The sequence below is a fragment of the Dendrobium catenatum genome, unplaced genomic scaffold (genome assembly GCF_001605985.2).
Source record: "Dendrobium catenatum unplaced genomic scaffold, ASM160598v2 fragScaff_scaffold_1209, whole genome shotgun sequence".
Lineage (NCBI taxonomy): Eukaryota > Viridiplantae > Streptophyta > Magnoliopsida > Asparagales > Orchidaceae > Dendrobium > Dendrobium catenatum.
The window spans coordinates 87,219-114,380 of record NW_021319671.1 but is presented as its reverse complement, the minus strand read 5'-3'; the positions used below and the strand labels follow the sequence as shown (position 1 = coordinate 114,380).

At 34.7% G+C, this 27,162-nt stretch overlaps 1 protein-coding gene across 3 annotated transcripts in view; it reads left to right on the top strand.

Moving 5' to 3' along the window:
- The window catches only part of LOC110101567 (phospholipid-transporting ATPase 2), an 82,632-nt gene that overhangs the window by 46,175 nt on the left and 9,295 nt on the right, over nucleotides 1-27,162 (top strand). For all 3 annotated transcript variants that reach the window (XM_028699027.1, XM_028699026.1, XM_020829521.2), the window contains exons 14-18: nucleotides 4,604-4,758; nucleotides 4,831-4,911; nucleotides 5,018-5,138; nucleotides 11,257-11,363; nucleotides 15,486-15,617. In XM_028699027.1, coding sequence (XP_028554860.1) covers nucleotides 4,604-4,758; nucleotides 4,831-4,911; nucleotides 5,018-5,138; nucleotides 11,257-11,363; nucleotides 15,486-15,617 — 596 coding nt within the window. The remainder of the gene's footprint in view (nucleotides 1-4,603; nucleotides 4,759-4,830; nucleotides 4,912-5,017; nucleotides 5,139-11,256; nucleotides 11,364-15,485; nucleotides 15,618-27,162) is intronic.

The window sequence follows — 27,162 nt, the reverse complement described above, 5'->3', positions numbered from 1 at the left end:
TTGAGAGAGGAAAGGGGGTGTGCGTTATCCCGGCTTCATGGATGAAGGTGGTTGAGTATGGATGAGTGTAGTGAAGGTTTAAGTGAAACTGTGAGGGGGTATTTTAGGATTTAGGTTTATTATTATTATTATTATTATTAGTTTTATTTCATCTCTCTTTATTATTACTTATAATTATATAAGATCAAAATTTTTTAATTAATTGTGCATATGCTTGGTTGTCACGTTATCGTTGTTCGGTGCATGTTAATGCTGCCTCGATGCACATGCATGAAATTAAATTTTTGCTGATCGAACACCCCAATCGATATGGGTGTTGATCTTTAGCTATTTTCAATGCTCTGTATGTGCTAGTGCTCTCTGTTTACCTAATAGAGGCATTTTGATGATTTGAGTTTTTGGTCATCGTGCGTTGGGTGAGTTATGAACAACGTCGCGCTTTTTCGCTTTCAAAATTCACCGTGTGCGGTTGAACCAACACCAACATTAGTATTGAGGTCAAAAAGTAGCTCCAGTGGTAGATAAGATTAGTGAGAGTTACATTATATGGTTTCAACTCATAAAACGTCGGCCTTCTAATGACCCGGATAGGAGAGTAATTGTATTAGATTTGACCTATGTTAAAAAAGTTTGAGGTAGATCTAAAAAGTCTTGGTTATAAAATATTATAAATGATCTTTTTTATTATACTTAAATGACAATTTCACTCTTAACAGGACAACTGAGAAAATGATTCATTTACCTGACCCCACGTAGTAGGATAAATGCCTAATGTTGTTATTGTTGTAGTACTGATCTGCACTTGTTATCAATCAATTTATAATGAAATGCATCAAATGTAAATTAATACTTTGAATGACCCATTACTTGTTTTCTCTTTAGCTTTCTTTGTCGATCACAGGCATTGCGGAAAATCTAGAATCGACCATTGTCAACTTTTAGCTGTTGAGACAATTGTCACTTTATGGAAGTTTTTCTTTCTTAGGAGAGGTCATCACGTGAGCATCTGATGTAGAACGATGGAGGGGTCATTTGAATTTTTAAAATTTTCTAATTTAATTGAGAAGGGAGGGATCAGGGCCGGCCAAAGAGAGAGAGGAGAGGGAGAATTGTCTACATTCAATGTATGTGTCCACATACATTGAATAGGGAGAATTAAATTCAAATCCAATAATTTAATTCAGATTTGTACTAATTGAGGGGAATTTCATAAAATAGGTGTAGGATATTTAGGAAAAATTTTAAAATTCAAATGAATTTGAATTTGAATTACAAAATCTTTCCAAATAAGATAGGGTTAAATTAGGAAGATGATAATGGGGTAGTTGAATGATTCTTTAATTAGAATCCTAAATTAGGAAAGGGATTAAATACCTTCCAAAATTTAAAATTCAAAATTAAGAGATGGGAGCATGGTTTAAAATTGCGCAATATGAGGCTCGCCTTGAGGCCCGCCTTTGCGCAATTCCAGTAAAAAACGCCTCGATGCTTACACCTCATGTTTTTTTTATGAGGCTTGCGCCTCAACTTGGTTAAGGCCCGCCTCGCCTTACTGGCATGAGGCTTACGCCTCACGCTATATATATATATATATTAAAACTTACATAAATCTTGAAGTAAATGCCCGACATTAGACTCTATAGGAGAGGAGGAAGGGGAGAGAGCAGTTCATCATAATGATGATTCAAATGAAGAACCCCTTAGTCATGACAGTGTTGATGACTTATGAGTTCTTATGTTATATGTCATTGCTATTTGTTTTTGGAAATTGGAATTATATGTTAATGAAAAGAATACTGGGATTTGGAAAAGATAGAATTTTGAGTTAAACTATATTTCTTGTTGTCTTATTATTCAGATATTTTAATTTCAATTCATATCTTATGCTTTTTTATGTTTTATATTATTCACTCATTAGTATATAAAAAATTTATCATTTTATGTTTACGCAATCTTTTGATTTTGAGGCTTACGCCTCAAAACGCCTTGAGGCTTACGCCTTGCCTCATGAATGAAAAACGCCTAAATACCCGAATACGCAATTTTAAACATTGGATGGGAGTTAATTGGTGAGCAATAAGGGTAAGGAAATTAATTGAATGGAGGGAGAAAGAGGGAGGGGGCTGGCGGCTTCAAAGAGAGAGGTAGGGTTAGGGAAAGGTTTAATGGGTTTCCCAAAATAAGGCTAATTAAATTAGGAGGAATCGATAATATTTAAATTTGAATTTTGAATTGAATGATTTAAAACTTTCCAAATATAGATCATGCCAAATTAGGAAAGATTTCAAATCTGAATTTGAATTCAAAATTTGAATTATTTTGCCTCCCAATCTTCATAACCTAACTTTGGGAAGTAGCAAAGGAAATGACCACCTTGGATTCAAGGGGCCGATGGCTAGGGTTTTGGGAAACCCAAAGGTAGCAGTTTGTGGTGGAGATGGGGAGAAGACTGGCGGTTGGAAGAAGGGGAGGGTGGTTGCCGACGGTTGAACAAAAAAGTGGGTGGGTGGTCGATGGCGGGGAAGAGGATGAGAGGTAGAATGTCGGTGGCTAGGGGAAGATTTAAGCAGGCGGTTAAAGGAGGAGGTGGGGATTAGAGAAAAAAAAAATAAACTGTGAGCCCGGACACTTCCTACGGATGACGGGTGATGCGTTGCCCTTCACCAAGGGACTTCAAGCCATGAGCTCAGACCCATCCTTCGGCTGGTGGAAACTACGATTCCCTCCCATAGGGATTTCACCTAAGTCCTTCCAAGGAGCAAGTGCAGAATAAAATTTTATTAAAACTTTATCATACCATTACACTAGCAATGACCTTTATATATAAGCCTCAGAAATAAAAAAAACTAAAATAAGACGATCGTGCCCCTAGGGCTTACATAAGAATAAGATTAGACCCTTAAGTAAGGGTAAAATTGAAAAATACATAATTAAAATAAAAATTTAAGATAACGTAGGACGATCACGACCATCGATCTTCAGCTCCTCGGATAGGCATGGAAGGTTGGATGTCCGCATCAACATCTCATTTAAAATGAGTATGGGTGAAAAAGATGAACATGCCAATAGTGGGATAAAACCCGAATTGAATATATCTATAATAATTTTGAAGAAAATTTGGAAGAAGATCACACGGATGACTTGGGAAGAAAAATGGCATATGCACTAGTCAACCATGAAGTTTGGTTATCTTTTGAGGCATTATCTGAAGGATTTAATAGTGAACATAGAGTGCTTAAGCTTGCTTTGTGTTGGCAAGTTGGTTGACTTATATGCTGTCTATTTTTCTTGATTTTTGGCATAGCTTATAAGTGTTTCGAAGACTTCTGAGTTTGCATTGTTTCGTGAAGATCTTTGAACTCGAGTTGAGTTCTTTCGAAGCGGATTGACTCTGATGCAATTGCCTTTTTCGTAGTCATATATTTACTAAATAGTTTTTAACATTATACGTAATTGCATTAATTAAGCTTGTTATTTTTTGTTTACCTTCTCGGTAATGGGAATATAACCTTATAGAATTGGTTTGAGGACTGATATTATGTTTGATAAACCTCTTTTTTTGTATATTGAAGTCCCTGCTCCATTTTTCTGTTGCTTTCTTCTTCAATCACAGGTGCTGTATATTGAGCTAGCTATTTCAAATTACACCTATATCTCCTTAATTTATTAAATTACCCTTATGAAGGAAAACAAAATAAAACCTGCCCTCTAATAAATAATTAGTTATTAAGAGGACCTCCAAAGTTCAATGCAATTAATAACAGTCATTAGGTTCTCTACCTCATGTGGTGCATCCCATGGAACTTTTTAATGACTAAATCCTTGTGATCGCTAACTTAATTGATCCTTTACATGTTGCGCTTCATATTTTGCCCTCCTTAAGAGACTAATCAGGACCTGTGTTGAAATTCTGTTTGAAAATACGTCACTTATTGATTTAATATCACAACTAAATTATGGAACAGCTTTATGCAATTTTCTCTTCTTGCTTGTAGAAGCAATCTTGCATGCTAAATGGAGCAGGACAGCTTGACAAACCTGAACTCTAATATCACATGTGCATTTGGCTCATGTTATTACCACTACCAGGCTATTCCATAGCTCTAACGTGAAATAATATTCTTCAATGATATAATTTGTAAAATATATTTGCAAATTATCCTCATTTTGAGTGGCTTGTTTACTTCTGCAGACTTCAACCTTAGCTTTCTATTGTCTTTGTTCAGATCCGTATGGAGGGTTCCTTTTGGATTTCCTATAGATTGTTGATGGCTAGGGGATGTTATTTTTTATTTTTTATATTTTTTATAAATTTTAGTTCTATTCAGGTATTAACCATTGCTGAGAGGCGGTGCTCTTTTTGTGCTACTTTTCTTACTCTTGCTGCTGACACGTCTGCTTGTTAACTATCATTGTAACTGCTGCTATTATAATTTTTTCTGTATTATTATAATTATTCTTATAATTTTGCTGTTGTTGTCGTTGTCATTATTATTATTATTATTATTATTATTATTATTATTATATTGTAATTGCTTTTGACTGTATTACTTTAATTATTTAAATTGTGGTAAATATATACGGGAGTGCCTATTCTTTGCAGGGCAACAACTGAGGCCTTTTATTGATGCTGTAGAACAATATGCTCTGCTCGGCTTGCGTACTCTTTGTTTTGGTTGGCGTGAACTAGATGAATGTGAATATGTTGAATGGGCTCGTATGTTCAAAGAGGCTAACAGCACATTAACTGATAGAGAGGTATTGAAACCATTTTTTTCACCTTCATGCCTATTGATAATCAGCTAATAATTCCTAATCATGGTCATGTAGTGGAAACTAGCTGAGGTTTGCCAAAAGTTAGAGCATCATCTTGAGATTCTTGGAGTTGCTGCAATTGAGGATCGTCTACAGGTGCTTATATTTGCGTGATTCTTTTGAATTTTTGTGGTTTAATGCCTCCGTCAGTGATAAAGAAATAAATATTCTTACAATCTATTTTTGTTTCGTTTTCAAGTAGGATGGTGTGCCTGAAACAATTGAAACATTGAGGAAGTCAGGAATTAATTTCTGGATGTTGACCGGTGATAAACAAAATACTGCCATACAGATTGCTCTTTCATGCAACTTTATTTCTTCAGGTTATTCCGAGTATTTCATGCCACTCACAATTAAAAATTCTTCACTATTATCATCAAAATTATATAATCTTCGTCATCTTTTGTTACTTGCATTCTCATGATGTTCACATTCATGCAAATCATCATAATTATAACTGTTATTGTTTTTCTATTTGAATTCTATGACAGCATTTCTACATAACCGCCACTACCTTTGACTTAATCTATTTTAATTATTATTGTCGATGTCTCATTCATATTTGCTTAGGAAAATCCCATTTCATTAGAACAAAAGAAAATAGTAAAGATTACCATGAGCGAATTATCACCAAAAGACAAAGGACAGTATTGAATCCCTCAAATTACAGACGATAGAAAATAAATGAAGTAGGCTTCTCTAGCAGTTGGAAATCAGATATAAATTTCTGGTTTGAAAATACAAAAATATGCAAGTTAGATGATATCAAACCAAATTGCCTTCTCATCTCTACTTTTACTAGAGAAGAATCTATTTTTTCCTTTATTCAATGCTTTGGCATTTCTAGATCACCGCCACTGCCTTCGACTACATTACTTTTAAGTTTATTATCAACATCTCATCCAAAATTCTTATGAAAATCCCTTCTCCCGAAAAACAAAAGAAAATGGTATAGATTAAAAATAGCTAACATTAGTGAATTTTCACAGAAAACAAAGGACTTAATTATACACAGTTTAAACTGACAAGACTTCTCTAATCGGAAGTGTTGAAAATGCAAAAAATATGTTTGCGAGATGATATCAAACTATAGCGCCTTCTGGTATGAGGTTTCATTAGACGACAATCTATTATTTCTTTTATTCCAAATTATCCAAAGAGAGAAAAAAAGTCGTGTCCCAGAGATTGATAAAGTTGTTTTAGAATGTTTGTCCCGAAGAAGGATATAATATAGCTTTAATGCTTCATGCTGCATTTTGGATGCCAAACAACCTGTAAAGCCTATTCCAGAATTATACTTAAAGAGGAGATTTTAGGGTTAGTCGGGTTCCTTTATGTAAACACCATGATTTAGTATCACAAACCTTAACTTCATGCTTTCTTTAAAAAAAAAAAATCAATCATAAAATTTAGAGAGCTTTTAACAATATTTTGGAAAACAATTGTCTGGTTTAGCCAAAATTTTCAATTTATCATTTTGGCCCTTATTTCTATCCACATGTAATGTCACGATCCGGCCCGGCTAGCCCGAATTAACGGGGCGGGAACAGATAGTCGCACGTTAAACAGTAAAAATTAACATTTATCTAATCATAAACATAACAAAGTACATTCCAAAAAGACATAAAAGAACCACTAAACCACAATTATACTTATACTGTTCTTCACTTTTACAAGTTTTTCATAGCATCATAAACTAAACAAGTTCATTACATCAATATTCAAAGTTCTTAAAAACACACCTTCTAAGCCTTACACACACAAAACACAAACTGAAAGAACAACTTGTCACTCTGATGTCCAGTCCTATGACGGTAAGTAAACTGCATCTCTGCCATCAGTTCTTAGATGGTCTCCTGAAAAAGAATCCCACAACCTGGGGTGAGTTTACTCGCTCAGTAAGTAATTCATATTTCTCATAAAAATTTACATAAAATCACAATAAAATATTTTTTTCATATGAAAACTTTAAACAATGATCAATATTGCATAATTTCAAAACCTTTCAGTATAAGAAGTATTTTCATAATCTTTCCTCAAACATAAACTTTCATATAACATTTTCTCAAACATAAACTTTCATTTTTGCATAGAATATATATATATATATATATATATATATAAATCATAATATGCATAATATTTACTATGACACACGTCTCGGAGGTGCCCATAGAGTTGTACTGATCATGTATACATTTTCATTTATTTGGCCACTCCTTTACCATTGGCTATGATGAGCCTTTTACCATTTGGGCATTCCATAGCAATATGCATAGTTTCATATCATAAACTTATAATCTATGTTCAGTCAATCATATGTTTAATGAAAAACAATCATGAATCATAAATCTTTAGCTCAAAACATGAAAACCATGAATAACATGTAAATTTACTAATATATTAAAATAAAGAGAATCTACTAACATGATATTTGCAAAAACAGAATTCATAAACCATCTGAAAGTTAAAACTTTAAATATTTGCAATTGAATAAAAAGAGCTAAACAATATATGAAATTTTTATGATAGATATGAGTACCTACCTTAACATAAGCTCAACACTTTCTTATAGTGTCGCTTTGACACGCTTTGCTCCCCTTAAAGATCACAACCTAATAATCACATATAAAGAAGTGTCAACTATAAATCTACCATAAAGTTTTAATCATTTTCAAATTGTCTAAACTTTTCACTTCTCATTATTCGATCCTTATGACACTTAATGAAATTAAAATAATTTAATTTATATTTTCGGATTTATTAAAATCCCTAATTTTTGGAAATCCTAAATCATCATTTTCATCAAATCATCAAGCCAAATATTCTCCTAAACCTAATTAATAATTAAGTTAATTAATTTTCGGATTTATTTAATTAGAAAAATAAAAAATACAAATTCTTAAGAAAATTCAAAATTTTGTTTTAAAATCATTCTTAAGTCCCTTAGAAATCACTTTTGTAAAAACACTTAAAGAAATTTCAATTTTTGACAAAAACCCTAATTTTCAAATCACAAAAATTCATGTAGAAAACTTCGTTTTTACTATTAAAACATCTTCCCTATCCTTAATAATTTCTTGAAGAGATTTTGAAAGAATAATAAATTTTTTTGAAAAACCATAAAAACCTCTCTTCCAAAAATCTTGAGAATGAGAGGAGAAATGCTTAAATTAAACATACCTTCTTCTTCCCCTTAGTCTCCTCTACGATTTCCTCAAATTTTCTCGCCGGAAAATCATCGCCGGAGCCGCCCCGCCGAAGCCCTCGTGCGCCTCACCCGTCCGCCCTCTTCTCCCATCCCTCTCGGTTTGGCCGAACGAATGAGACGAGGGAAGGGATTTATGTCTCTTATTACATAAGGAAATAAGGATTTCCAAATGACTAGTTTGCCGTCACTTAAACAATATTCACCTTAGAAAAGAATAGGGGTAGATTGGGTATTACAAGATTTTGATAAATTTTAACTCCAAAATTAAGTAAAATTAACTATTAAATTCTATATACCAAATCATTCAGAATTTTGCATAGAATTTTATAAAAATATTTCCGTCGAAATCCGTTAACTTTAAATTTTTACTTAAATTTCGTCGCAACGCATTGAAATGCTTGTGACGCCTACGATTGTTGATTTCGGGTTTTACAGGTAAGATTGAAAATGAATTTTTAAATCATTTCAGATTATCATTTTCTAGGTTCATTTTTGGTGACCAATAAAAAAGTATTGTTCTTCTCCCTGTGTGTTTCTTGTACACGTGGGATTGATTCCCCAAGCATAGTATATTTGTGAGACATTAACCCACAAATCTTTGATAGTGAAATAATGGAAATAATTTGCACTTATGTCCTCAGTTATGGATTTGACTAAGCATGTCATGATCGTAGAGTTCTCTGTATCCCAAATGATGTAGGTTTGGTTCCTCATGTTGGGATTCTTTGTATCTTCAGTGATGTAGTCGATCTTTCTTTTCTCTTTGAAGTACATCCGAACTGATTGGGACCAACAAAGATAGTTATCCCCATTCAACCAGATGTTGGTTATTTGAATGAGATGATTTTCTTGTGGATTCCGAATTGATTGACGTTCTAATGAAGGTGGAGGATCTAATTTAACTTGGGTCATTTTTGGAGGAGCAACAAAGGGTCAAATTGCAACCTAAGGTTCGGGCAGCACTTAGGGCAAGAATGACAATTGTCTAGGGATGTTTTTCTCTCTGTAAAACCATATAATCAGCAAAGTGGAGAAAAAGCTATTGTAATTTTATTGCTCGATGCTTCTACAAGGATTTGTGGTTTATTTAGACATGTCTAAGGGTCATAGATAAGGAAATTAATTAAAGCTATTTATAAAAATAAAAAAGGGCGGCTGACTGCTATGGGAGCACACAGATTGCAATTCGAGGGCTCTAGGGGAGGTAATCTAAAGGTTTAAAGCCCTTAATCATGTGCTCTAGGGCCCTCTTCTTCATTGGCTAGCATGTGGGTTCCACAGTAGAAGAATGCATGGTGTGTGGTAGGTGGAGGAGCAAGTTTCAACAAGCAATCTTTAAAAGACAAAAATCATAATAGAGCTAAGATGGGATAAGTGAATGCTTGATTGTAATAATATAAATGTTTGTATATGCTTGCCGATGCATTTGGGTCTTCATATATGGATGTATATATATATATATATATACCTTGGGTTATTTAACAAACTCTTGCTCTTTTTGTTGTCTCCACCAAAGACTGCGACAATCAGGTTTTCATTGATGGCCATGAGTTGCAAAGTGTTGGGATAAATAATTACCCACAATCTCTGACGGTTTGTCTCAGTTAGGTCCCCCAATTCATCTTATTAGTGATGGAGAACCTGAAGTATTTTTGACAGATCAGTCATGGAAGGATCAATTCTACGTGCTTAATCAAACTAAAGAACCCAACTGCTATGTTTTAAACATGTGGTTCAATGGGAGGTGACACTTTGACTTTGCAGACCTATTTGTAACTTGCACGTTGTTTTATTTTATGTAAGAATTGATTCATGCTTGCACCTAGGATTGTATCGGGTTTAAAGAATTGAGATGCTGCGTATTAAGTTCAAAATATGGTTACACGCTCTCGTAATGTTGTAAAACGTAAATGCCATTTACTTGTCTAGTTGGCAAGATTAATTAAATCCCAAATCAATTTGGGGAGAGAGAATGAAAATCTGAAATTAAATTTCATATTAAGTGGAATTGACTGGATGAATTTGAATTTAAATTCAAATTTAATGGGGAGAATTAAATTGGATGAGAGGGAATTGTGGGAGGTAATTAGGGAGGATTAATGAGATATGAGAGAGATTATGCCCAATGAGGGGGCCTGCCACATAGAGAGAGGGAGGAGATTATTTGTCATAAGTAGAGTGGGGCCCACGTTACTAATCAAAGATTTAATAAAATCTGAATTAAAATTCAGATTTTGAAAGAAAGGAAAGTTTCCAATAATGGGGCTATCAATTAGAATTAACTTGAATTTCAAATTCAAATTGACATCCAAATAATATGAAAGCCTTAAATCAAGGAACTATTTTAGGAAAGTCTTCAATGCCTCTTGGAAACAAATTTGAATTTCAAATTTGAAATTCCCAAGAGGGAGGCCGGTGGCTTGGCCGTCCCAAGGAGGCCGGCGGAGCCGCCGGTGGCGGGATTGGCCTGGGGTGGCCGGCGGTGGACTTATGGGGGCCGGTGGAGGGGATTTGGGAGGAAGAGAATTTGGTTAGGTAGAGAAGAAATAAATTGGGTTTAGGAAAAAGAAAATCCGGAGCTACACACCTCGAGCAACACCTCCAATAGAACTCACAAAGAGATCTACAAGCGCCACTTCCTCAAGAACTCACAAAGAGATCTTGTGAATCTCGGAACTCACAAAGAGATCCTTCCACTTCCTTAAGAACTCACAAAGAGATCTTGGGAATCTCGGAACTCACAAAGAGATCTTTCTCCTCTCATGAACTCATTAAGAGATCAAACAAGTAGAATAAAATTTCATTATCAATTCATCATCTCATTATACAAGAAAGGGCCTCTATATATAGGCCTAAGAAACTAAAACAAGACACATATGCCCTTAAGGCTTACATAGGACGACCCTCTTAAGTGAGGGTAAAAACGGAAAATTTATAATAAAAATTTAAAAATTACATATAAAATATAAGATAACGTTGGATGATGACAGCCGTTGATCTTCAGCTCCTTGGATAGCCATAGACGGTTGGATGTCCGCATCACTTAATCTCCACTCAGCTTTTGTTTTGTCTAAAATATTTGTAAGGAAATTTTTGTCAAGTTCTTATTTCTTCACCTATGAGTTTATATTGCTGCAAAAAGCTTGACAATCAATTTTATTTTCACTTTTCAATCTATGCATATTAGGTTAATTCTTGTTATGTGTTCGTTATTCTCTTTATTTGGACAGAGCCCAGAGGTCAACTTTTGTTTCTTAATGGGAGGACAGAAGATGAAGTGTTCAGAAGCTTAGAAATGGTGTTGCGTACAATGAAGATAACCTCCTCAGAACCAAAGGTAATTTATTTGTTGATGTGTGAAACATTCAACATTATCAGCATTTAACACTGAATAATTAACTCGGACAGTAGGGCAGACATTGTGATTTCACTATGAACAAGGAGACTCTTTATTTAAATTTTTACCTATCATGGTGGGTTGCACATCTTGTTTACATCACCCTTTCAGTAATTTCTAGTTTTCAACATCGCATCCGTTTTACTAACTGAAGTTCGTATTTTTACTAGGTTTAGAATTTGTTTGAGCGGCATCAACCTGCATTATCTAGTAGATGAATGGACACAATAAACTGGACTAAACAAGAACTTAGAAAATCTTGTTTGACAAATGAAAGTTAGAGCATTCATTTCTACTTAGCGGAACTTTTTAGTTCCATATAATTTGTAGAAAGCTCTTTCATTTTTTTCCAATCACATCTCGCAATTTTTTAGAACAACTATGAAATCTTTCAATTATTTTAAGTTGATCCCACAAAAATTATTTAAAAAGAAACATAACAAAATAATTGTTAAAGCTTACAATAGAGAACATCCTAAAAATAATGAGTGAATTTGGGTTTACTTTTTAGAAGGTAGATTGGATTAGATAAAACTAAGGTTGTTAAAACCGGACAGGACATTGAACCGGAAGAATGTTTTGCCCGGGGTTGAATCAAATGACATAATAGATACTAAAATTATTTAAATATTATCTAATGAAATGATAATGGTATGATAATCATGCATTAATATAAAATTGTGACTAAAAAAATCATATATATACAAAAAAATTATAATTTTAAATTTAAACCCATTAAATTTTTAAATTTGAATCATATTCAATATAAATTTAATTTACATATAAATTTATAAATTAACATGTCTTTGCCTGGTCCTAAGTCCTAGATGAGAAAAATGGAGGGTTACATTAGATAGTCGATAGCCAATATAAAATTTGAGTATTATAGTTATACACACATGAGTACTCATTTTTTTTAATGGAATTTTGTTTAGCCTCCCTATTGCAAAGGCGCTAGTGAATGAGCCGCCATACGCATCTGATTGCAAGAGGCAATGACGAACACTAATTATGAGCTCAATGGATAAGTGAGTGAGGAGGGTGTTGATTGTGAAGGATGCATATAGTGCGGATGAGCAACGGTGAAGCAAAGGAAAGAAGTGAAGCTAAGGAGCATGGCTGACCACAGAGTGGGCATAGGCTATACTGGTGTGTCAACCCTAATGAGAGCTTGTGTATTGTTTTTTCCTCTTTTTGAAAATAAAATGAGAGTAGGTATAGAAAGGGGATGTTGAAATGTGAGAACAAGGAATTTGATTGGTTTGGTAGTCGAGTGAAGAGTGGAGCTATGCCTTCATTATATAATAATGCTTGGATATTGTACATGTCATTTTTTTTCTCAATCTTGTAAGTAAGGGCATTGTCCCATCACATTTCTAGCTTGATCCCAGAACCAGGGTAGGTTTAAAGAGTTGTTATAAACTGATGTACCTATAAAATATTATTAGAGAGCAAGCTTACATTGATAGGTTGCGCTAAATTTGAGTTGGAGTTGATTGAATGAAAGTACAAAAATCTGTCAACAATAATGGGTAAGGACATGTTGATGCGGACATCTAACCGTCCATGCATCCGAGGAGCTGAAGATCGACGGCCGTAATCGTCCTACGTTATCTTAAATTTTTATTTGTAATTTTTATTTTAATTATGCATTTCCGTTTTTACACTTACTTAAGGGTCTAATCTTATGTAAGCCATAGGGGCATGATCGTCTTATTTTAGTTTCTTTTATTTCTTAGGCCTATATATAGAGGCCCTTTCTAGTGTAATGATGATGGAGTTTTAATAAAAATTTTGTTCTGCACTTTTATGTTTTGGGAGGACTTAGGTGAGATCCCTATCAGAGGGAACCGTAGTTTCCACCAGTCGCAGGATGGGCCAGGCTCATGGCTTGAAGTCCCTTGGTGAAGGGAAACACATCACCTGTCAGCCGCAGGAAGTGGCCAGACTCACGGTTTTATCTTTCTTTCCCTTAACTCCTTTTCTCCTTCTCCCTTGACCGCCAGCCTTACCCCCTCCACAGCCGCCAGCCAAGCTTCCCTCTTCCCTCTTCCCTCCTCCCAGTCTCTAAGCCGAACACCACCACCCTTTCTTTACCCCACCTCCAACTGTCGGCCACTCTACAACCCACCGGCCAAGCGTTTTCCCCCACCCAACCTGCCGGCTACAACCTCCTCAAAACCCCCCACTGTCGGCCATGTTTCCTCTACACCCCATCACCGGCCCACCATTCAAGTTCCCTTGATTCCAATTTCATTGCACCATCATTACTTTCCTAAATTAGCTCCCATCTTATTTGGAAAGTTTCTGAATTCAAATTCAAATAAATTTGAATTTTAAATTCTTTCTTAAATAACCTACATCTTTTTTAGGAAATCCTTCAATCATATTAAATTTGAAATTATTTCACTTTTAACTCTCCAATCTCCCATTAATGCATGAGTCCACATACATTGTATGTGGACACATTTTCTTTTCCCTCATCATTAGGCATGCTATTACTTGTGTTCAAACACAAGGTGGATTGACCAAGTATTTCCCTATTTCGGTTGGGTTACATCAAGGATCAGCCTTAAGCCCATATCTTTTTGCTTTAGTCATGGATGTTCTCACTAGACATTTGCAAGAGGATGTACCTTGGTGTATGCTTTTTGCTGATGATATTCTTCTTGTTGATAAGACTAGAGAGGGAGTTGAAGGTAAACTTGAATTATGGAGGTCAACCTTAGAGTCTAAAGGTTTTCGCTTGAGTAGATCTAAAACGGAATATATGGAGTGTAATTTTAGTAGTAATAGACCTAATGAGGGGATTGTGACTTTGGGCGATCAAGTCATTAATAAGAGTACACGTTTTAGATATCTTGGATCTATTGTTCAGAGTGATGGTGAAATAGATGGGGATATTATCAGCAGAATTCAAGTTGGATGGTTGAAGTGGAGGAATGCATCGGGCTTGTTATGTGATAGAAATGTACCCCTCAAACTTAAGGGAAAATTCTATAAGATGGTAGTGAGGCCTGCAATGCTTTATGGTGCCGAATGTTGGCCTTTAAAAGAGAAGCATAATACTAAGTTAAGTGTGGCAGAGATGAGGATGCTCAGGTGGATGAGTGGCTTTACCCTTAGAGATAGGATACGAAATGAGCATATACGTGAAAAGGTTGGAGTAGCTCCAGTAGAAGATAAGATTAGAGAAAGTCGCCTTAGATGGTTTGGTCACATAAAACGGCGGCCTTGCGATGACCCGATTAGGAGAGTAGAGGTATTAGATTTGACTTATGTTAAGAAAGGTAGGGGTAGACCTAAAAAGACTTGGTTAGAAAATATTAGGAATGACCTTTCTTTATTAGATTTAAACGAGAATTTGACTTTTAATAGGACACAATGGAGAAAAAAGATTCATGTAGCCGACCCCACGTAGTGGGATAAAGGCTTGATGTTGTTGTTGTTGTCTTGTTAAGGAATTTAATTAGGGAAATAATTAACCACCTATTTATCCTTCCCTCCATCTTATTTGAATTTCAAAATTTAAATCCCTTGATTAGAGGAAATCTGAAATTTAATTTCAAATTTTTAATCTTATTATCTTCCCCCACCCCCTCCGTTCTACATCACGTGTACTTCATCCCCTCCTTTGATCCACACTTTTCTTATATAAATAGAATTAGTAAAATATTCGGCCTAGTGGATTGAAAAATGATCAATCCCATTGAAATATAAGTCTAAATGTATGAATCTAATTGAAATTGACCCAATAATGACTACCGTAGATAAAGATTTATGATACCGTGCACTTGGTGTTGAATTAACTTTTTAAGACTGAGTTTATCTTCTTTTATAACGTTACGTGAGATTCATGTTAACCTTTTAATATTTGTACGTTATGCTATAGGAGGGCAACTTAATCATGAATTCTAGTATTTCAATTGGCATAATTTCTTATTTAAACGTGCAACATGAACTACCATTTAAACGTGCAACATGAACTACCCAAGAATGTGACAGTTACCTTGCAAACCTCTAAAAAAATTTATGCTGATATATTTTTTTTTTTGGCAAAAGGAATTAGCATTTGTGGTGGATGGTGTGGCCCTTGAAATTATCTTGAAACATCATAGGGGTTCTTTCACTGAATTGGCTACTTTATCAAGAACAGCAATTTGTTGTCGTGTAACCCCTTCACAGAAGGCACAGGTATTATTTTCTTCTTTATACCTTATATTGTGTTTTCTTTTTGTGCCTTCTAAACTGTTTTATTTCTATTTTTTGTTGTCCACTTTATTTTATGACTCATGAAAAGCCATAAAATTTGAACCGGTTAACTTGTAAGATGAAAACATCAATAATTGCATTAATATCTGATGTGTTGATGTGGACACTTGAACATTATCTCCAGCTGTTTGTGCATTATTATTGAGTCAATTAAAAATATTCTGTATGCATGAATATCCACTCTTTAAGATCTTTGCTAATGTAACAAAGAAATTTATGAACTTTATCATCTCACGTTCACTCGATCATATTTGTTGTTAAAGATTTAATGTTAGCATTATTTAATATTTATTGATCCCTTTGTTATACATGACCTGGAAAGTATTTCAATGCATGTTTATCCAATTCAGTATACTGGAGCCCATAAATTCTAGTATTCCACAGATTGAGATTGTAAGAAGTCTTATTTGATTGTTAATAAAGACCAACATTGCCGAGGGTCAGCAGGTCTGCGAGATTCCAGAGTTCTACGTGCTGTAAAATACAGTTAGAACAACTATGGATATCAGAATATGTTGAAAACTGGAGAATGGCTAAAGACTTGCAAAGAATTGCCTAGATCATGTTAGAAATCTATACAATTCTATGAAGAGTATTAAATGAATGTTTTAAACGAGGAATATAATTTTGTTCATCCACATCCATGGGATTCTATGTTGCCAATCCGTGAGACTCTACCTTTCATTCCTGATGCTGCCAGCAAGGCATATTGCGTGACACCTTCCCATATTGTGGGACACCAGTTTATTTTGGCCCAGCTGACCAATTTGTTTCTGATATCCTTTCTTTTCTGCTGTAGTTGGCCAACAATCCCGTTGGATCCGTGAGGTGGTTCTTGCATTCTTTAACACTGCCCCTTAAATTGGTTGGTAGATGCCTATCTTTCGATGCTTTTCTAGAATATTTCTGAATTCAGATTTGCAAAGTCCTTTTGTGAATATATCAGTGAATTGAATTCCTATTTAAAGTATTTATCCAGCTCCATTTTTTGGTTTAATCATGTTTTACAGGGTTGTAACTTGTAAGGAATGCTAATGGCAGACTTGTTATTACAGTTTAGTCTTTGAGGTCATTCCTATTTAATTTTGATTTTCTTGTATAATTTTTAATCACAAAAGTTAATAGATTCTTTGATTAATTGCTTTAAACTATGACCTGTGAATATATTAACATTTTAATCTAATAATTTTAATTATAATCCAGATTTAGACAAAACTTTTATAAATAAGAAAACCCACCTGTTAATCCTTAAGTTGAATTTCGCCCGTGTCCTAGCCTCTTTGCCGGCTCTTCTCTTTCATGCTCGCCGCTAAAGTACAATCTCTCTCTCTCTCCTCTCAATTTTTATTTTGACAAGCTCTATGACTTCAAACGATAGAAGCTCGTCGCCTTCCTCATGAAAATGAAACGACAAACCCATTCTTTCGTCTCCCAGCCAACAGAATGCTTTGACCTCTTCGTTCTCACGTGACTCGCTAATTCGGTTATGCATCTCCAAGCCACGCGAAACGACATCGATTAGTTTCGTCTTCTCCAACAACACCTAAAATGATGAAATCGACCCTCCTTCAGCTTCTGTGACTTCAATTAACGTCTCCTTTCTGTTCATGGGACGAGTTCGAGATATTGCCCAACTCCTTAACGAGGATGAGACTATTTTGGTTCATTTTTGAAGATTTGAGAGACCAAAATGATCTTTTAATATAGTTTGAGATTATTTTTATCCTTCATAAAGAGTTAATGGACCATTTTGATCCTTTTCTCCATCACAAAAATGATTTTAAAAATTTTCTCTCATTGTCTAATACAACAAATTTATATAATCACGGATTGAAAATAAGTACTTAACCATTATATCTATTATGTTATTTTGCCTTCTGTTTGTATAATATCTTCAAGGCCTTTAATCCAAAAAAAAAAAATCATTTTAAATTGTAAACTTTTGAGCTCCTATGTAGCACTGATAAGTTCTAATTGACATATTTGATCCTCTATATATTTCAAAACATGAAATTTGATAAATATGCAAATAAACTCAAATGATATGCAAATTATGAACCTGATTCTCTATAAGCAAATAAACATAGTTGACAAGGTTCAAAATAACACATTTCAATTTTACCCTTATTTTTGACATGTTTATCACACATTATATTTGAATGGTATTTTATTTTAAATTCAAGCTCTCAATTTACAAATACAAATAATCCAACCTGTCTCTCCTTGATGATGGTGGGTTAATAAAACAATCTCGACCATAGGAGTCCTTACTATCAAAATGCCCTTCAAATATCAAAACAAACTAATTTGGATTATAAAAAATCAATATGATCAAGCATAATATGGGTGCTTCAACCTTAAAACAACTATTCATATCCATCCATCATCTACAATAGTTTTACGAGGGTGATAAATGTTAGATAATCTAAGCTCATAAAGTTCAATGTCATATTAAGTGTATCTTTATGATCATTCTCGAAAATTTCTTGCTAATAAGGACGTGATACATGTCCTCCGAATAGGTGGTTTGATGGAAAATTGCACCTCTGGATTAAGATTACGACCAAGGCTCTCTCAGTGGATGGTTTGCTGCAAAATAACGCTATTAAATTAAGATTATTGCTAAAGCTTGAAAGTTCTCCAATAGCTTAGCTCATTGAGTTCTGAATCATAAGATGTGTTTGATAGGGAACAAAGCCCTCAAGTCTCTAATTTCATCATAAAATTGTCCCTTTAGGCAATCATTCACTTTGGGTCTACAAGGTCCTCCTAGAAGACATAACTCATTGTTGTTGATGACGTTCTTTTGGACATGTTGGATTGACTACAATTGCTAACAAATGGACAAGATCCACGACAACCTGAGACAATGGATTATGAGATTTTATCATATGGTTTAAATGAGATGTTATTGATTTGCCCTTAGATGTAACAATCCTAATAAAATACTCATAATTTTCCTCAATACACAAAAATCTAGATAAAGCTTTAATTAGTATTTGTGGTGAATGATAACTTAGTTTGTTTATAATCTCACATAAAATAAGCAGTGGAAACAAAATAGATTTTAGGTTAATTATTTGTAGCTTCAAGATGTATAAACCTTTCAGGATTCAAATACACTAGGATCTATCTGTTTGCAATTCTAAAATTGATTATTTAATTTATACCAATATTCACCAAATGGTCAATATTTCTCTTTAAGCATGTGTTTCATGGTTGTCCATATTAATTTGATTCTACTTGGAACACTTCTTCATCAGAATAATTGAGCATGTCCAAGAAATTTTTTTTCAACATCTAACCTTTTTTCAATTAAATGAATGTTCATGTTCAAAGAAAGTCTACAAATTATTGATTCATTTTATGCCTCCCATCGAATGCGAAAATTTATTTTTTGAACCTCATGACAATTATTGTGTTTGTTTGAAACAATAACTTACTAGATCCTTTCTAATATGGATCATTATTTTATTTTTTAATTAATCTAATGAACATGTCCTACATTAAATCAGCATAATGATCAAATTATTAGCTCTAATACCATTTTGTTGCAATACTTGTGCATAATATATTATCAATCACTCCAATAACTTTCATTCTTTTACTAAAGCAAATTGTTCTCTTTAAGCTTCATTATTAAAGCCTTGCCCCATTTTAGTCCCTCCCCATTTTAGTCCCTCGACTATTAAAAGTTGAGTTAATTTGGTCTCCGAGCCTAAAATAAGAGTTAAAGATGAAGGGTGTTTTAAGTATTATAAGTGAATATGAGATTACATTACTTATATTGCTATATTTTTTCATTTAATAAATTATAGTATATATTTAATTTACTACATATTAAGGGTGTGAAAAAAAAAATTAAAAAAAAAATCTAATGTTACTCCTTTTTTATCATATTTTAATATAAAATAAAATGCATTTTAATAATTTTTAATCTACTACATAAAAAGAGATATTACATTACTTATATTGTTCTATTTTTTAATCTCAAGAGTATCAAGTGTTGCATTTAATATTCTTGAAATAGCAATATAAATACAACAAAAAAATATAACACATTATAATCAAAGATTTATTATAAAGGCAAAACAATTTCAAATAAATTGAAGATGTAGAACAAATGCTACATTGAGGTTTGAACCAAGATGGAAGTATGGACGATGATACATAAAAACACTCATTATGAAACCCCAACTCGAGGGTTATTTTTAGATGATTGGAGCTTCAAAGTTATTTGCAAAAAATTCACCATAAAACTAAAAAATCATGTTACAAAGAAGTACCTTGATGATGTCTTTCAAAATGTGTCAATACAAGTTTATACAAAAAAAATTCATTGTGTATGTTATCCTCCAAGCTTCATCTACCTGATCTTCTTTCTTTTGGATGTAGGAACATGCTAACAAACATAATATCAAATTAGTAGTTATAAAATTTGAATTGTATAGGTATTTATTAAATTATGTTTGCTAACTTACCACCAGCCTTTTGTTTGATGATCCTTGTGTGCACACATTCAACATTGGTCTTTTCTGCTAGCTACAATTTTGATTTAGATATTCCGATTGGAGAGAATGAATAGATTAAAAAAAAAAAAATGTTAGTTCATTTCCCAAAAAATTAAATCAAATGTAAAAGTGCAATATCTTTACTTACTAACTCATTCATGTTGTCTGAATTTAATTCCTGAAGATGGAAAACATCCTGTGTTATTACGTTGTATTGTAAGTTAACCTCTACTTCAAGTACTTGAGTAGAAAAAAGCTTATTTTTCTTTTTTATTGCCCTCAACTTCTACTATTGTGACCACTCTATTTACATTTAGTACAATGGATGGCTACAATTGATCTACTTAGCTTTTTCTTTGTGAATTATCTACTTGCTAATCTGTACCTCTTCTTCTTATCTTTGTGGGCGACCCTCTCTTTGTTTTATTGTATCTTGGCGGCAGTGAAGATGCTTGTTTGCTTCTGGGCTACTCGTCAGGACTATTAATAGGCATAATGTTGAACTGATAAGTTCTCCTATAATTGTCCAGAATATAGTGGTTGTGCACAAAATTATCATGAAGATGCTCCCCCATATTAATTGCAACAAATGCATAAAGATATGACAAACCATTTAATTCCCATCTTCCATAACTACAAGGCATGGAATCCAAGTCAACAATATATTGTGTATTTGTGCCCCTTGCATTATAGTAATTTGATAATTGTCATCATCAACTTTCACTCTAATATGCAACCCCCAGCATCATACAAATTCTTTGCAAGTGCTTCACGAATACTTAGGCATAACTTCTCATTCCACTTTGATGTGTCTTATTTTTCTGTTCCATCCGACTCATTACCAAATTTCGTATGCTCTCAAACATGGAGATGATGGGTTCCTCTCTTGCTTTAAGAATTATGGCATTGAAACATTCACACATTATTAAGCAATGAATCACACTTTGAGATGCATGAAAAATGTGATCGTGACCATTCTCCTGGGTGCTTTTCAGTCAACCATTTATATGCATTCATATCCAATTTTGCCAACTCCATATTACATGTAAATTGATTAACTGTAGTTCTTCTAGCAGCTGCCCTTAAAGTATTTTTTACTGCAATACCTTTGAACCCCGTAAATTTAAAATTTTGGTGTAGACGACGAACACAACCTATTTGTAACATTTGACATTTTTTTTTCAAATGTAGGAACTAAACCCTTTTTTTGTTCGATATTAATGTGAACTTCGTTTGATTGTCATCAATATGCGAATCTCTAGCCAACAATATCAAAAATCATTCCCAACTAATTTTTGATTCACTTTCTACAACTGCCCATGCTATCGAAAGTTATTATTCTCATCCAAATTAATAGCTGTTAGTAGCTGACCACCCTGTGAACTCTTTAAAAAGCATCTGTCAACTCCAACAATTGGCCTGCAACCTCTTAAACAAACCCTTTTACAAGCTTCAAAACAAACATATATTCTCGTAATTGTTTTTGTCCTTATAGATTTGCATTTTTTATGGTTAACACAAATATTGTTGTGCCTGGATTTGTTCTTATGATTTCCAAATAGTAATCCCAAATCTTCTTGAATTGATCTTCATCCTTCATGTGCACCAAATTTCGAGCCTTGCAAACAGCTTTGCTTGCTTGTGACTTTGACACATGCAATGTCAACTCATGATGCGGACAACTAGATAGAAAAAGTCAAGAGGGGAGAACACTAGGACTAGTAGAACATTTCTCGATTCAAAACTTAGAATGCCAACATCAAACAAACCACAAAACAAACAAAAGCCAAACAAACGAAAACTAAATTAAAAATAAAAACAACCACTCTCAGAACAACCAACTAGCGGTTTCCTCACATGCAACGAAATAGTAGGTAATATAAAAAATGTGCTAAAGGGCATGCAAATCAAGGGTCCACCACAGCTACAAGGGCCAACGTCCTCCAAAACTCTTTCGACAAATGCTTCCAAATCAGCCAACCAACATCTCCAATAGCTCAAGAAGAAAGATACAAGTGGAGTGGAACTTTTGGAGAGAAGAAAGAGATAAGAAGCCCAAAACGAATTTGAAGAGAGGAAGAGAGAAATGGAACAAGCTCTCAAGCTTTTCCAAGAAGAAACCCTTAGGTTTTTTTAGAGAACTTAGCTCAACAATCAACAACTTTTTATTCATCAAAACATCTCATGTTTATAGGAGAAAAGGGGCAGCCAAATAGCCAAAACCACCTCACAACCTGATGTGATACAATCCATACGAAGATGAATTTCATAATGAATTTGCACGCTTAATTTTGAGAGCACAATAATAAACAAGTTCTTATGCGGAATTGAACGATAAGATAAATATAAAAAAAAAGGCACTTAGTTAGGTTAAATCACATGACTAAAAGTTAAGTTCAAAAGGATAGCCAACTTAATCCGACATTGCATACATGGATCGATTCAACAATAAATTCCAATACTAACAATAAGATTAGTCTATGAAAGATCCCTCACACACAACTCTTCCTATTTCTAGGTTCTAGCGGAGAAGCATTAACATGATCGTCATGAATTTACTAGACCACAATTGAGAGCACTTTGAAGATAAAAGATTCGGGGAAAGAGTTTACTCAAAGACGAGAGATTGCGAAGCTTCCCGTTTGATCACCAAGGCACTGGATGAAGAGGACAGCAACCCCACAGTTTTCCAGAAAATCTGGACAGCAAATAAAGGTCTTCCGGATGGCGGCACAGCATTAGGAACCTGCTGGAACCTTGGGACAGCAGCTGTAGGGCTTCAGGACAGCAACCCGGAGGTTTTAGGAGAGCAGGACAGCAGCTCGTCTTGCCGAGAATTTCCTGGGCAGCAGCTACGAACTCTCAGGACAGCAATCATAAGGTTTTCGGAGATGTGGTTGGGGGTTTTGGCGGTGGGGGAAGGGAAAGAGTGTTGGCCGGCCAAGTGGAGGGGGGTAGTGGGGGAAATCCGGCGGCTAAGGGGATAGGAAAGAAGAAGAAATTCGATAGAAAACCAAGAGCTCCACCAAGGGGCTGTTGGGTATTGCTTTGAGCCTCTCCTAGGCTATTCCTCACTCGAGAACTCACAAAGAGAACTCAGAACTCACAAAGAGATCCAAAACCAAAGTTGAAATTTTTCATATCAATATTCATCATCCCTTTCCAAGAGGGAGGGGAGGGCTTAAATAGCCAAATACATGAGGGAAAATTAAAAGACACAATTGCCCCTAGGGCAAACATAAAACAAAGCCCTCAAGTGAGGGTAGAAATGAAAAAGTACAAATAACAAATAAAATACATGAAAATAAATAGACACGATCGTAGCTGTTGATCTTCGATGTCTTCATCACAACCGATCCAATCAGGACAGGGGAAATGGAAGGCTAGCAGGCGGTTCAGAAGCATCACCCGAAGAGCCACACAGGGAAATGGGAAGGCAGCCACGGGAGATAGGAATGAGCACCACAGGGAACCGGAATAGGTAGCTAAGGGGGGAAGGAACCAGCCACGGGAAAAGGAGCCAGGTGAGGGAAATCGAAGGGCCACAGAGAAAGGGAAAGAACAAGAATCCACTCCACATAATGAGCTAAAAAGGAGAACTTCCCATAATAATGAGCTGAAAAAAACAACAGCTGAAGCATTAATGAGCTGGAACATATCAGCCCCCCAAAACACAGCAAAAACCGAGTAGCCAAGCCCAAACCGAGAAGCAACCAGCAGCCCAAGACCAATGAACCAAGATAGCTAGTACACCCAAAGTTTGTCAAGCCCAAGCACTACCTACTCATGATCATTGGATGCTTTCCATCATAGGGTAGCATAAAAAAATCAAAAAAATTATAGCATTCAAATTACGATAAAAACTAAAACAAAAAATTGAAATTTGCATGCATGATGCAAACAAACTAGAGTGAAGAGACAAGTTTGAGAACACCAGGACAAAATGTGAACCGAACTCGATTCAATTATAGCTTGCAAATAACCAAACAAACGTTCGAAGAAACAAAAGCCAAATCAAACGAAACAAAATGAAATTATAAAATGTTATCCTCAGTATAACCGTCTAGCGGTTTCCTCACATGCAACGAGAGTAGGAAAATATAGTAAAATTGTGCTAAGGCTTGCAAACCGTGGGTCCACCACTGCAAAAGAGTCCAACGTCCTACCAAAATCCTCCGGCAAATGTCTCCAAATTTCAGCCAACATACAACTTCTAAAGCTCAAGAAGAAGGATACAGGTGGAGTGTAACTTGCGTAGAGAAGAAGAGGTTAGAAGCAAAGACGAAATAGAGAGGAGGAAATGGGATGGAACAAGCTCTCAAGCTTTTCGAAGAGAAGAAGCCCTCAGGTTTTTGTAGAGACTTTGCTCAGAATTTTCAACCACCTTTTCCATCCCAAAAGAACTCTTTTTTATAGGCAAAATAAGGTAGACAAACAACCATAACACCTCCAACCAAATCCAATCAAATTTGGGGAAATGAAAGGCCAAAAGTCACCAAATGAAAGACCAAAAGACAACAAAACAACAACAGAAATTCTGCACAGAAAAACAGGGAACAATCCACGGAAAACCCACCAGCAAGCCACGTGAAACCAGCCAGCAAGGGACCCGAAGAGCCAGCATAGGAGACAAGGCATCAGTTCACGGGAAAAGCATCTGGGAGGAGAAAACCTAGACGGAGAACCAGGGGAACAGCAACAGCCAACATAAACCGAAAAGGCAAAGGAAGGAGAAGAGGCACAAGTCCACTCCACAATAAACTCTTCAATAATGAGCTTGAAATAATAGCATGCCTTTTTGATTTAATGAGCTAGGAAGTGCATTTATTCTCCAATCATTGAGCTAAACTTCAGCTCAAACATTTATGAGCTAACACCAAGCAGCCAAGGCTCACCCAAGAGCAACAACATCACCAAACCGAAAACAGCATGCAGTCCAAGGACTAAATGGACCCAAGAGCAAGCAAACCCAAGGCTTGCCATGCCTAGCACTTTCCTACCATGATCATTGGATGCCCAACCATCATAGGATAGCTTAAAAAAATATAAAACACAACTAACATTGTTCAAATTACATTAAAACAAAAATAAACTAAAAACATGAATGCATCAATGCATCAACTCATCAATAACTTATCTTCAAAAAAAATTGTCTTATAACGTTGATCAATTATAATTTTATTCACATTTTTTTGTTTTAACTGTTGATGTCAAAGTTTTATTATGATAGGTCCATAAACATGTATGCTCTTCCAAAGACCTAATCTGCCATGAATGACTTCCTTCATGCTTTGCGATGTAGAGGAGAAAATGACAATTAGATTTCCTGTAAATAACTCGACATCTTCTTTTGTCATTTTTTTAAAACTTTCTTAATTTTCTACTAGCAATAGACTAATTTTGAACAGCCACTTTAAATTCTTCCTTGCTACTGAATACCATTCACACTTCAAACATCTGCTTGTTTCAATCAACTTCAGGATTGAAAACTGGTCATCTTTTGCGATCATTTTCCTCGCCACTATGAACACTAACGTCATTATTGGAATCCATAGAATCAGCTTCACAATTACTTCTTTTAAATTTATCATTAAAATTAATATTTGGAAACCCGATATTTTTCTTTCCCTTCTTTGCAATGCCTACAAATTCAACGAAAAGAATCACAATATTTTCAAATAACTCATCGTCCTCATGCATCTCATAATCATTGTCTGCAAACTGCTCACAATCATCTGTTAAGTTATAATCCTCATCCTCATCATCGTCTTTGGGCATCTCATCATTATGGTAACTACTTCTCTCAGATGCTTCTACATCCTCAACATCAACATATGACATATTAATAGTAGTTGGTTGGGACAAACCACTAAAACGTGTAAGAAATTGGAGTCCTCTAGCCACTCATAAACTAATGCATGTAGTCCATTATTTCCTGTTTGACTGCTAAATATATACACATATTGAACAATACAATTTCAAATAAACTCAACTATAAATTAATCTTCAGACTTGTCAATGAAGAAAACCAATGGAAGAACTCACTATTAAAAAATATTCACATTTGTAGTCGATGACACTTGTTGTTGGTCACCTTCAATGAGTCCAATTGTAGTACCCCAAATAGAGTTAATCGAATAACAAATGCCCTCCAATGGCAAAAAAAAAAGATCAAAAAACAAAATAAATATTCGAGGATTAGATAGCATTATTAAAAGAAATCGGTGGTTCAACTGTTATTTCTTGATTCTCTCTGATGCCTGATGGGCCTAATAAAAATAAGATAAAATGAAGAGTATTAGTTGATTAGGCACAAGACCAAATATAAATTTAAACCAATATTAAATAAAAAAGAAAGAGAAATTCTTCTCCTATAGCTCCATTCACTATGTCTTGGCTTGAAACAACTCTTGTACCTCCATGAGCCACATGATGTGGATTTTAGCATTAACTCCTATATCTTCAACATTAAATTCACAACTATGTTGGCCAAACTGTTTTATTTGGTAATAATTTCACTGCTTTGATTTTAAATAAACTTTGATATTAATCAAAATCTTATACCAATCGTTCAAAATCTACTCTTTAAATACCCTTTTGAAATTAAAAAAATCTATATAATCCAAGTGATCTTGTTCAGTATTCACCCACAGAGCAATCCATTCCTTGTTTTTTGATAGTAGTCTTACTCCTTTAGTACATCAGAGCACAAAAGAAGTACAACATTATTGAATGAATAGTAGTCAAAATTGGCAATTGATGTGGAGTGAACTTAACCTTATAATGTAGGTGATTTGGGTGGAACAAGCAGAGGTGGAAGATAAGCCAGTGCACCAGATATTTTTCCAATTCATTAACAGTGGAATGGGATTTGGAGCAATCGATTTTACAGCGACAATGTGAACTGTTAGCAATCTTAATGGCCAGAAATATTTCTGATATGGGAGATAATTTTC